Source organism: Cyprinodon variegatus, unplaced genomic scaffold, assembly GCF_000732505.1.
Source record: "Cyprinodon variegatus isolate N-32 unplaced genomic scaffold, C_variegatus-1.0 Scaffold39, whole genome shotgun sequence".
NCBI lineage: Eukaryota > Metazoa > Chordata > Actinopteri > Cyprinodontiformes > Cyprinodontidae > Cyprinodon > Cyprinodon variegatus.
The window spans coordinates 774757-787369 of NW_015150492.1; the positions used below are offsets into that span (position 1 = coordinate 774757).

Here is a 12613-nt window from a genome sequence, read left to right on the forward strand (position 1 = left end):
AGTTAAGCCAGAAAGAAGCATTGAGGAGCTTTATATACTGTCTTTGTTGTCTAAGATCAGTTATTCATTTATGAAATGTACTTATTTTATTACTAATAAGTATTAAAATAAATGGCTATTTTAATGGTATCTTTCAATAAAAACTTACATAAGGCCTCTTTAAGAAAAAACTTTAGTGTTTTTTTTAAATCGCATCAATAAAATGATAACAATTTTATATGTGAGTAGAAACATTTTTAGTAAAATTCAAGATCACTCTAATAGGCACCATAGCACCAAATATGCCCATTATAAGAAAGAAAGTCTACTTGTGGGGAGAGGCCAAACAGACCTGGACAGGTGATAATCTTTGGATGGGACCAAAATAAAACACCACAGCAGGAGTTTCATAAATTGTATTATTCTTTCATTAATAAGTATCGTCAGACCTATGGCTTCCAGGGCTAAAGTCCCATATGTGTCCTTTTCAAATCGCCCCTCATAGCATTAAGAAAGAAATGCAAAAGTTCAAACACACTGAAAAATCTGTAGTAAGGTCACAATATTTTTTTTTAAAATTGGTTTGATTCAATTTTTTTTTGTATTTCCTGTACTACAATTGGTCTGCTGATATACAATTTATTCATATTGACTCCTAAAAAATAACACAAGCAAAAAAGGTTATACACGCACATGGCTCTGTGGCTACACTGAGGTCTGATATACATCTGGACAGCATCTTTACCAGGAGTTGGAGCCTCTGGAGAGTTTTTAAGTGACCAACTGCAGGATGGTTCAGTGAATCTTTTCTAATGTGAATGGTCATCCAAGAAATTATTATACTGAATTTGTTTACTATGTGGCTCCTGGGATGGTTCTACTGCATTGATTACTTTCCACATTTCTTCAAAATGATAGTTTTGATGTTTGATTTAATAAAAAAAATGTTAAACATGTTTATGCATTTGTTGTCATTATTAGTATTTGTTCTGCCATGTGTTAAAGCAAACTGCAGGCCAGTTTTAATGTTCAGTACATATGAGATAAATTTCATGTTGATGTATTGTCTGCCTGGAGATGCAACGCCATAAACAACACCCCATGCTAAAAGACACCCACAGCGATTCCTCTTGGAATATAAGAAATGAAACAAAGACATATACTTTCATTTTATCTGTGTTAAATGATCTAGATTATGATTTTATCAAACGTAAAATGTTTAAAAAAAGTGATCTCCCCCTTAATATCCTGGGTCTGTAAAGAACATCAACCTTCTTCTATGGAGCTGTCTGTTGGAGCAGTTGCTTATCTGTAGCTGATCAGGAAGGCCAGCTCTCTAATTGGATGCCCTCTGGACTCAGTGCTGGAGGTGGGAAACAAAAGAATCCTAACTAAATTAACATTCTGTTGCATAATGTTTCCCACCCCATGCATGAAGCTGTTGCTGAACTGGAGAGCTCCTTCAGTGAAAGACTGCTGCACCCTCGGTGGAGGAGTTACATGACCAACGGAGCAAAAAGTCTGTATGAACGATAAGTTGACAGAGTTCACTTTAAAGTCCAACAATTAGTCCCCACTCAATGATTGAGGGATTCAGGGCTAGGGTGGATGTTCGGACACAGTAATGCACCAGGGGGCATTATCACAGATCCTTCCTCCCAGCAGCTCTAAGACTTTATAACCACCACTTTTCCCAACAACCTCAATAGTTATTACATCCATGCTGATTTTACACAGTTTATACCTTATGCAGTTAAATAACATGCAGCTGTCATTTTGCACATCTCTGATGCTGCAATTTTCAAATATCCATTACTGTAAAAATGTCCATAGCTGTATATTGGTTATTTATTCTCCAGGTGCACAGTGTTCTATTGTTAAAACTTTACAGTACAGTAATTTATTTGTTTAACTTTTCACTCTTCACTATTATGTTATTGTTATGCACTTTTCTAAGGCCTACAGTTCTCTGACCATTTTTACTATAATCTTTATGCTGCTGTAATCACTAGAATCTATTCTGTTTTATTCTAACGTCAAAACCAGTGAGGTGCCGTCTACCTCTTATGGCCACCAGGGGGCGATGCAGTATCCTTCTTACACCTGTTCTTTTTTAAACAATCCTTCGCCGCACAGGTTTGTCCAATAAACGCCTGGCACACTGGTTGCCTAACTACGCTCCCACCAATAGCAACCCAGTTTGGTTGGTCGACACCGAAGCAGTCTTCAAAAAAAAAAATACACAGCCAGTGAGCAGCAGGAGTGTGAGTAGACCTGTCGGTGAGCAGCTCCAGTTGGTTGTGATAAGGTAGACTTTGTTTTATTTATTAAGCTTAGCGCAGTATATAAACTGAGCTATGCTAAAAACTGAAGGTATTTTCATGCCTCGATAATTAAAACATCTCCATAAACTTGAAAAGTCGAGGTTAGTTGACCTCTTTCACGCCCTGTATACTAGTTGGTTATATTTATGATGTTTTAGCTTAGCATAGCTGTCAGTTAAATTAACGAGCTGCGGTTGAAAGCGTGGAGTTAGATACCGAATTGAGTCAATTACTCTATATTACAAATTATTACCGTTTGGAAACCCTAACTGTGAAATTAGGTCAACTGACAAGGTTGAGTTTTCATTATTTTGTTTAATTAATATTACTTTTGTTAATGACCATGCTAACTATAACCGCTTTTAAACGAATATGTGTTTGTAAGTGTCCGTTAAATTAACTTCCCAACTTTAACCGCCGGACGTTAGCTGTTTCAGCTGTTTTCTGCTGCTTGATAAGAGCTGTAGTTTATCTGAACTTTCCTCTCACACAAACACAGCTTAAGCTCCCAATTTTCTTTGCACCAATGCTCAAGTTTTGACCTCCGTTTGTGATTGTACTGTGGCTGTAAAGTAATGGGAGTGGCTGTTGTTTACTCTCCCTGGTTCAGCCTTTAGCACTAAGGCATTTTATTAGTGTAATCATTCCCTGAAGGCATATAAGTTTAATAAATAAATAAAAAAAAAGTACTTCCTAATACTCTGACGCTGACCGTGGAAAACATTTGTCTAATAAGAAATACATAACTCCTCTATCTCCAAAATGGCTTCTGTTGGGCAGGATTTCTTTACCCAAGCATCTGAACATTTTGTTGGAAGTTGGAAAACATGATTAGTGTAGGGATGGAGTGAGTTTGTAGAATTGTTCTGATTTAAAAATAACTTTCTAGGATGCATTTTTTCACCCTAGTAGCATCACAGAGTTGTGTTAAATGTTCTAAAATCATGTATTTTTCTGAACTAAAACACAAAATAAGGCCTGTCGTTGAAGGGGGTAGTGGAGGCTGGTATTTTTCATACAGCAAATACACTTGAAAGGAAAATGCCTTGGCCTGGAGCAAAGGGACAACTAGAGGTGTTGACTTGTCCTCTGATCTTAGCTGAAATGCAGGATGCTGCCAAGAAACAAGTCAGATTAATGGAGATCTGGTCTTGCAATGACCACAAAATTACTTTCTTCTAACATGTAACGCATTCAAGGGTCTAGTAAAGTAGTTGTTTTGGCTACTAAAGAGAGACCAACCCATGTTTGTCATGGGGTTATAATGTTATGATGCCTGATCTGTGTTTTTTTTTTTTTTGCCAATGCTCTCTTAAAGATTAGATCAATGTTTAGATATCTGTGACTGAAGAGAGGTTGTGCCTCGGTTCCAGACTGATACCCCCTCTCAGCTAAATCCGTCAGATAATCCTGCGTGGCTGAAGCATCAGCCCAGATTATTACAAGTCTGTCTCATGGTTTGATGCTCTTTTGCAGGGCTCTTGGCCAGTGAGATTTTTTTGGACTGCTCATACACCTCTGTGCTGATGATAACTCATGAACTTACATCCTGGGTCCTGACGTTCCTGTGCAATGGGAGAGTGGAGAGTAACTAATGCATCTATGGGTAATTTCCTTTCATTTTCGTTGGTATTACAGGACTTGGAAGGCCTATATTCCTGTTATTTTTTTAGAAATCTGCTCTAGGTGACCCAAATTTCCATCCTTATTTATAGAATTGACCCAGTTAGAGCTGCTCAATTGGAGCCACAATAGATTCAATGTACAAATGCTTTCTCTCTTCTCCTCTCTTCTCCTCTCTTCTCCTCTCTTCTCCTCTCTTCTCCTCTCTTCTCCTCTCTTCTCTTCTCTTCTCTTCTCTTCTCAAAAGATCCTGAGAGTTCAAGAATATCACATGTGACTATATCTCCCTCAAGACATCATCATGTGGCGGCATACGCTTTGCCCTTGTCAAAGCAGTCCTACAGTGTGATAAGTGCCTTTTGTACTGAAGATAATGTTCTTCAGTGCATTTCATATCTCAATCAGGTAGGAAAATGTCTATTGTTGTTTAATTTATTAATTTGTTTAAGATAATTCAGTTATAATCCATAAAGAGTATTTTCAGACTTTTTTTAAAATTCTAAATCTCTTGGAGAAAATACATTGAAATGGTACATAAAATATGTAAAATAGGTCAGAAAATGAACTTTAATGTGCTTTTCCTCCCCCAAGTTTGGGATTTCTTAAAAACGTATCCCAAAAGGCTTGTATACTAGTTTAGGTACAATTTATTTAGGAATCTGGGTTTATAACATCATGAAATATGTTGAAATATTTTTTTTCAGTTCTATTAATGTAGGCAAAATAAAAAAAACTGTGTAGGTTTAACCTTTAAGATTAAAGTTTTTTTTTTCTTTTAAGCTATGCAAGGAAGAAAATGCAAAAGAAGAGTGTGAATGTGATCTTAAACAGTTATCCTTATATAAACGGGGAGCGAGCACCATCATTTAAAATCTCTATTTTTATTTTAACAGTAGAATGCTTCTATTTAAATTGTCATTTTGTGAAATTGTTTTCAGTTAGTCTCTGAGAAATTGGTCCAGTTGGCTTTTTAAAATGAATTTCTTATACAGATTAATTTAGCTGAGGCCTTAAAATGAGGTCTTTGAACACTAACCATGCAGATAATTTGACACAGTCATGGACTGATAATGTGATAATTATTATTTTTTTCTTTTAGGAGCTAGCCTCACTCGGCCTCTCCATGTGTCTTGAGGACAGATCACCAGAGGGAACGAGCCTAAATGCGGTGCCAGCTCTTAATGCCATGTATGAACTGCTCCAAATTCATAAACGAACTATGTGCACTTTAGAGAAGATGGAAGAAGAACAGCTGAAACAATCGAGCACATTGGAGCACTTGCAGATAAGCAATTCCAGACTGAAGGCAAGTATATCTGTGGCTCTTGATTAATTATGGAACATAGATATTCATGTTAATTATAGATAGATATTCATGTTAATTATTCATGATGATTAACATCTTTGGAGTGCTTAACTGATTACAAATGTTTTGTTTTTCATTTGTCATTGTTGAAGTAGTCTGCCTCCAACCGGTGATACATTTCGAACGGTCTCCTACTCTGAAAGGAAATAAAATGTTTGGGGGGAAAATAGCTGAAGGTTTCTTGGTCTGTTGCTTCAGTTGATGATTTCTTCTCAGGTGTTGCATCACCCAAAATGGAGTTATAGACCACTTTTCAATTTTACAGTACACAATCTGCTATATTTCATTTACCATTAAGTTTAAACATTCAATACTTTTGAAACGTCGTCTTTTGCCCCTCAGTCTCCCTTCATAGCTCTAAATTAGCGTCCACGAAGCAGCAGGGTAGGCTATCTTTACCTGAAGTGAGAGCATTGTGCACACAAATGACCACCTGGGAGGAGCATTGGCATGGATCATTTGCTGCAGGGAGTTTTAATAACCTGGTTACTTGTATAGCTTTAGCCCTACGGTCACCATCAAACTCCTATGCCAGATGAAATCAGTCTGTGTCTCCATTGGGATAAAACCTAGAGGTCAAGTCAACAAATATGACGTATCCAGAGTTTAAAAACTGGGAGTCTGTTTTGGCCATTCAGAGTCGACACAAGACCCTGACCAAGAGTAATGTGTCTGTATAGATTTGATATACTAGCAATAACATTTTAGAGCAACTTGTCTGTAGGCAGCTTGAGAAATTACTTAATATTTAAATCACATAACACTGTTGTACAGTAGGGCGGAGGCTTTTAGCTTAGGAAAGAGTTCTAAGGTTGTTCTGTTTGTGTTTTCTAAAGGACCAGTTGGAGCTGTCAAAAAGGGAGAATTCAGGTCTGCACGAGACGGAGAGGCAGCTTCAGCTGAAAATAAAGACACTACAGAGCTGCCTAAAGACTGAGAAGGAGGAGGTAGAAGTTTACCTGTGTACTGTTAGAAACCTGATGACTGTTAACTGGTTAAAGCTTGACCGGCTCATCTGCTTCAATATTCACAGGTTCAGAAGCTCCAAAGTATCATCTCTAGTCGTGCCTCTCAGTATAGTCATGATGCCAAGAGAAAAGAGAGGGAAGCTTTAAAGCTGAAGGAACGCCTCAGTCAGCTACTTGTTGACAGGAAGGACAAGAAAATAGGTAAATCTTAGCTTTAGTTAACCTCTATATTATATCTGTTTTATAAAGAAATCATTTAAGTCTGGCATTTTATTTTTTAAAGCCATTGATGTTTTAAATTGCTTGGGACGATCTGATGGAAAAAGAAGTGTATGGAGGACTGCGAAATTAGTAGCAAGGTATTATGCACAACAATCTCTCTATTAAGTGTTTTATTTGTTGAGTTATTTTCAATCTAATTTTCTCTTTCTGCAGCCATGAGAGTGACATGTACAAAACTTTGCTCTCTGACTATGAGACAAGTCAGAAGGCTTTAATTATGGAGAACGCAGAGCTTAAAAAAGTCCTCCAGCAGATGAAGAAGGAGATGATTCACATTCTGACTCCGCGGCATCAACCTGCCAGTGGAGCCGCTGCTGATGACAGCCAGGAACAGGTTTGTAAAATAGACAAAAGGGCAAAATGAATGAGATGGAAGTAAAGATTAGAGCCTGGTCAAAAGAAGAGATTGTGTTGTAATGGACAGCCATCCAAGTTTAGGCAGCTGTATAGGAAAAACCTCACTTATTTTGCCTTTACTTCTCTTCTCTCTCATTGATATTTTAGGAACCTATTCCCTATGATAAAACTGAGTCGTAATTTTTGGTTCTTAACTCTTACCCCTTTGTCTTCCAAGTTTAGTTTTGCAATGTTTTACTCTATGCTTTAACAGATGATGTTTTTGTTTTGAAGGTTGAGTTGGATGAAGAGAGAGACACAAGCAGAGAAGCTTTGGACCAGTCCTGTGAACATGCAAGGGAGCAACTCCTCAACAGCATCCGCCAGCAGTGGAGGAAACTGAGAAACCACGTGGTAAAACTAGACCAAGGTATACGTGCTGTTTCATCATTCACTCCAATATGTTTCTTAAAGGAAAACTCAGCCTTTAATTAGCTTGTGCTAATTAAAGAAAATAAACAAACTAGAGTGACTTTGGCTGTAGTTTCTCAAAGTTAATGAAATCATAGATAAATTTCAGTAGATCAGAGAGTGAATTTCCAACCTACAACCAACTTGACTTTAGTCAAGAAATTAATAGTAGTTATAGTAGTACACATCATTTTAAATTGGGAGAAAAAGGATTGATGGTTTTCAAAGTTGTTACACACAGGAATCTGGAAAGGGTGGTGTGTATTACTCCACCTTAAGTAAACCTTTCTCTGCTTGGCTTATTTAGTAACTAAACTTTTTAACCCGAGCTTCTTTTATGAGCTGCTTAAGGATTGTTGAACATTAACCCTCAAGACTCGTCAAACATTCTAATGATGAGACTGGGACTTTAACTATGCCATTCTACTGTGTGTGTTAATGTACTGTAATCTAAACATGACACTAAGTTTTGACTTTTCAAGAAAGAAATATAAATGCTTTATGCTGGGAAGCACTTTCTTTATAATCAACCCTGAATTTCTGTTTGGTTAGCCTCCCACATGCAGAATCAGATGGAGCCAAACAAAGAAATGATACCGTTGGAAACTCATGAGGATGAGATGGCGAGGATGAGGCAGGAAGTCCAGCAGTGCAAAGAGTTCATTCAAACACAGCAGCAACTTCTCTTGGTCAGCATCATCTAGTTATGAAATGAAAAGTCAGCAAATTCATTAAAGGTGAAGGTTAATGTTTGATATATATATATTTTTTTTTTTATTAGCAACAACTAAACACGTCATTTGATGATGAGACGGCAGTTTTCCTGAACGGCTGCTACACACTGGAGGAGAAGGAGCGCCTAAAAGAAGAATGGAAGCTCTTTGAGGAGCAGAAGAGAAACTTTGAGAAAGAGAGGAGGAACTTCACAGAGGCTGCTATTCGGCTGGGCCGAGAAGTAAGTGCTGATGGAGGTCATTTTAACTTAAACTGCTGCAAAGACTTCAGTATTAAATACATAAATATTCTGCATTCTGCAGAAAATGGCCTTTGAGGAAGACCGTGCTGCATGGCTGAAGAATCAGTTTTTGAACAGTACGCCCTTTACAGATCGCAGGAGATGTTCCTCATCAGATGGACAAAGTGCCTTATCAATCAGTGAGTAAATGTAGTAAAAGATGGAAAATTTCATGGATGTTGTCCTCTAACGGTTCCATATAATTCGACTTGTCTGCACCTGAAAGGTACATGTACATCATCAAGTTGGCACGTTTGGCACATCATCAGATAGTGTTTGTGTAATATTGTTAATATCTGACTACAGTATTATGTTCTCACTAATTTTGTTGTGATGGATTTGTATAATATGTTATATTACATGATTTAAGGACTTATTGGACTCCATACTCAGTATACAATGTGATGTGCCTATTTTTTTAACATGAATTATAATAATGTACTGATGCAATGTAACAGCAAGTTTGTGTCGAAGGGATGAATTTATCTTTATTTTAAAAGTCCTAAGCCCCCCTTAAAATGAGAACATCATTACTCTTCGATGCTGTAGCGCAAGTAAAGTTTACATTCCAACTGGCCTAGCTAGGGAGTACCAATATGGTGCCTGGCCTATCAGCAATCCAGTGATTAGAGATCAGTGTAACATCCCACTCCTGCTTTCAGAGGTTGAACTCTGTCAGCTGGTGTGAGCACACATGACTGTATCAGTGACAGGCTATGAAGTGCGAGGAACAGGTGGTCTCACTGGCAGGGCGGCGCTCCCCCCTTAGATAATGGAAGGGAAAGTGCTGAGCCCTGATAAGCAGACCTAAGCAAGTGTAACTTTTAAAATAACTGCATTTCTTTCATCGCACTGACACAAGGTTGCCCAACTGGTTTCTTGCATATATGTGCAAATAAGCAGGTAAATGTGTTTTAAAATGGTTTCAGCTGTAATTAGGCAATCAAACTGTCTGTCAAGCAGCACAATGGCTTTACAGGGCATTGATGACAACAGATGGCACAACGGGCCGTAACGGCCCTGATTTTACTGGTATGGTAGGTCTGCTGTGGTTCAGCCCTGCCCCTAAGGGAATATTGCTTGCATGCTTTAAATAGATCTATATTGTAGCACTCTAGAACTAATGTGGCTGTAATATGTATCACGGTATCTGCCTTAAATATCAAGTTGACATCCATAATACTCGATTCGTTTTGTTTGTTTTCACTATTTGAAATGAGGACCGGGGAGAAAAAGGTCAGAATTTGAATTGTAATGGACTTTGTTTATATAAGTTAGATTTGAGGTGTTGTGTTGGGCATTAATTATTCTATTGGGATTTTCTTCTTTATCTTTATTGTAAATTGCTCTGTATTGTGTTGGCTTTCCTGTTTGGGAAGACGTTGACATCCATCTGTGAAAATATGCCATATAACTATACTGGCATACTTTAACCACAGAATATTTACATATTTAATCATGGGCAAAAGAATTGAGTCACTGTTTGAACTAGTTGAGAAGCAGCTAAGCACATTTAATTACTTTATTAAAAGGATCTTAAGCAAGTCTAAGCAGGTCTATTAAAGCAGAGTTTTGACTTGGAACCTGATCTTTGGCTTTTCAGTGTTTAATAAAAGGAGGAAAGATCTCAATGTTTTTTTTTCTGTATTAATCAGAAGGGTTGGAATACAATTAACTTATGAGAGTTTGTAATTTGTCAGTGGAAGACTTCCGTCTCCTTGGAGTGATGCAGCCTAACTGCATCATCCATTGCTAAATTGCATTTTCAATGTTTTTAGAGCCATATGCTAATTCAACTTGACTATCAGATTGGCTTATTGATTGTTGAGCACCAAGTTAAACAAATTTAATTGTTTGTTAAAATTTGTTGAAATGACAAAGATCTTGAGCTTCATTAATATCTTTAAAATGTTTACCTCAGAGCTGCATGATTGATTTAAACAGAAAAGCTTTGCAATATCTGTATCTGCAACATTGCAAAAGCAGAGAATGGTGAAAAGGCAATATTTGGTTGCAGAATGTATTTTAGTTGTTATTGATTTACTTTAACTGTTGTTCTGCAGTTATATTCTTAATAAGTCTCATTGATTCTGTCCTGTCTGCAAATCTGCTCTGATTTTTAATTCTATGATTTCTTGCATGGCGGCAGGGAGTGAACCAGAGATCAGGATGTCCTCTGTGAAAGCCAAGCGCTCAAAATCCCCAATCTACAGTACCTTCTCCACTCCTAAACCGTCACGGACTTCCCTCGTGCCATCCACTGCTGAGCTTTACCGGGCACTGCGCCTCCTATCAGACAGCAGGGAGTACGCCTATTTTCCAATTTAGATCATACTTTTTTTTTTTTTCATTAGGGCAACACTATGCAAATGTTGACCCAAGTATTAGCTAGAGATAGATTAAATTATTTTTATTTTAGGTCATTATACAGCAATTGGCACCTATCAAAGCCCTGTGCTGGTTGCTCCTCAGAAGCTCTGCTATATAACCTTAGCAGAGGTCTCAAACTGTTTCCAGAAAGGGCCATATGGCTGCAGGTTTTCTTTCCAACCAAGCAATAGCACACCAGACTCCATTAATCTCATCAAGTCATCATGTTAAGACTGGACAGCAGGATTATGTCCCTGATATAATGACATGTGTAATGGGGAAGATTGGGGCAGAAATCTGCACGATTATCTTTCCATGTGAGCCTCCATTTAGTTTCCTTACCTGATCAGACATATTTTTTTGGTTCTCTAGTGTAGGATTTAATCGCGAGGGATATACCCCTCAAGGGTCTTTACAAGTAACCTCTCAGTGTACTGCTCCAAAATGTTCTGCTATCAGATTCTAAAACAAAGGGAGGCTTTTCAATTCTGCTACAGTGACCAGTTTCTGTCAGGGGCGCTGGATGCTATAGGTGTGGTGCCCCTAGTGGCGAAAACTTGCACAGTGTTGCTTTAAGATTGAGACTTCTCACTGTATCATAGATTACTCACTAACCTTGCTGATCTGTTTTTTTTTTTCCTTAAAAATTCAGTTCTTCCAAGCATTCAAATCGAGGACAGTGGCAAGAGTCAAGCACAACAGAAGATCAACATCCTCATGTCAAGTCCAGTATTCAAGCTCACACTGGTGAAATGAGTATTTTCACGTTTGATGATCACAGTGTCACTTAAAAAATAAAAACGTTTATCTTTATAGGTTTGTTAGAATAGGTTTGTTTTGTTTGTTTTTTTCCCTGTCTTCCCATGCTGGACTTGAGCACCTAATTGTTTCACTGCCAGCAGCGATGAACACTCATTTTCTACAAATACATGTATCATTCACCGCATTGATCAAATAAGCACTTTATAAGTTTATCGTTCACCTTTATTCCTCTAAAGCCTGGTCACTACTGACAGTTTAGATTTATTTATCAATTAAGGAGTAACTTAATTTTATAGCATTTTTAAATATTGAGTATATAAATTAAAGGTTTTGATCAAATGGAGCAATGGAAGTATGATGGAAATTGTCACAATAAAGATTTTCCTTTCAAAGTGTTTCGTTTCCTGTTTACTCTGGCGCCCTCTGGCGTCACCAAGAGATAACAACAACCGGAATCCGGATGTTCTCATCTTTGCTTTTGTCAAAGCATCGTAGCCCTAATAACCGCTACTAGCGCCCAGCTTTTTAAAAACAAATATACAAGCATAATGTCGAGCTCTTCGAACTTGGTCAGCATGAAAAAGGCGGTACAGCAGCTCCGCTTCGAGGCGAGTATACCCAGAGTGAAGGTAAGCAGTGTTTTCTGGTGAATAACCAACTGATCCGCTAACTAACAGCTGCTATCGGCCTCACTACAGGCCACGATCAACAGGCAGGGCAACAGTTTGGCTTATTGTTGACATTAAAGAAAGGCGTAACTGATTAAGAACGTGTTTTTTTGTTTGTTTTGTTTTTCATTTGATTAAGGATTTTGAACTATCGAGTTAGCTGTATGTAGCAACAAAGGCTAATATTCAGTGTAAAGTAGAACACGAAAAACGTCTCTAAGAGTTTTCATTCCAATAATATGAAGAGGTTCATATCAGTATGTTTATAAAACACTGCGACGTCTCATTAGTAAATACAGAAGAGGATTAGGGCCGCTGGAAAAAAAAAAAGTTAACTGATTTTAAACTTTTATTTCAGTTTTATATGGGAAAAGTCAGAATTCTGACTTAAATCTCAAAATTCTGACTTAAATCTCAGAATTCTGACTTTAATCTCAGAATTATGACTT

At 37.6% G+C, this 12613-nt stretch overlaps 2 protein-coding genes across 2 annotated transcripts in view; both read left to right on the top strand.

The window, feature by feature from the left end:
• Nucleotides 1-2270: 2270 nt before the first annotated feature.
• LOC107081730 (afadin- and alpha-actinin-binding protein-like) lies at nucleotides 2271-11868 on the top strand. Its single transcript, XM_015369944.1, has 14 exons — nucleotides 2271-2404; nucleotides 3780-3909; nucleotides 4174-4331; nucleotides 5026-5232; nucleotides 6129-6239; nucleotides 6326-6461; nucleotides 6544-6619; nucleotides 6696-6876; nucleotides 7173-7308; nucleotides 7902-8038; nucleotides 8131-8304; nucleotides 8387-8504; nucleotides 10514-10670; nucleotides 11387-11868. Exons 2-14 carry the CDS (start codon nucleotides 3876-3878, stop codon nucleotides 11523-11525), a joined length of 1764 nt encoding a protein of 587 aa, XP_015225430.1. The 5' UTR covers nucleotides 2271-2404; nucleotides 3780-3875; the 3' UTR covers nucleotides 11526-11868.
• A 58-nt stretch (nucleotides 11869-11926) lies between these two features.
• LOC107081729 (guanine nucleotide-binding protein G(I)/G(S)/G(O) subunit gamma-5-like) overlaps nucleotides 11927-12613 on the top strand; it is a 2680-nt gene continuing 1993 nt past the window's right edge. Inside the window, exon 1 of the mRNA XM_015369942.1 lies at nucleotides 11927-12125. Coding sequence (XP_015225428.1) covers nucleotides 12045-12125 — 81 coding nt within the window. The 5' untranslated portion in view covers nucleotides 11927-12044. The remainder of the gene's footprint in view (nucleotides 12126-12613) is intronic.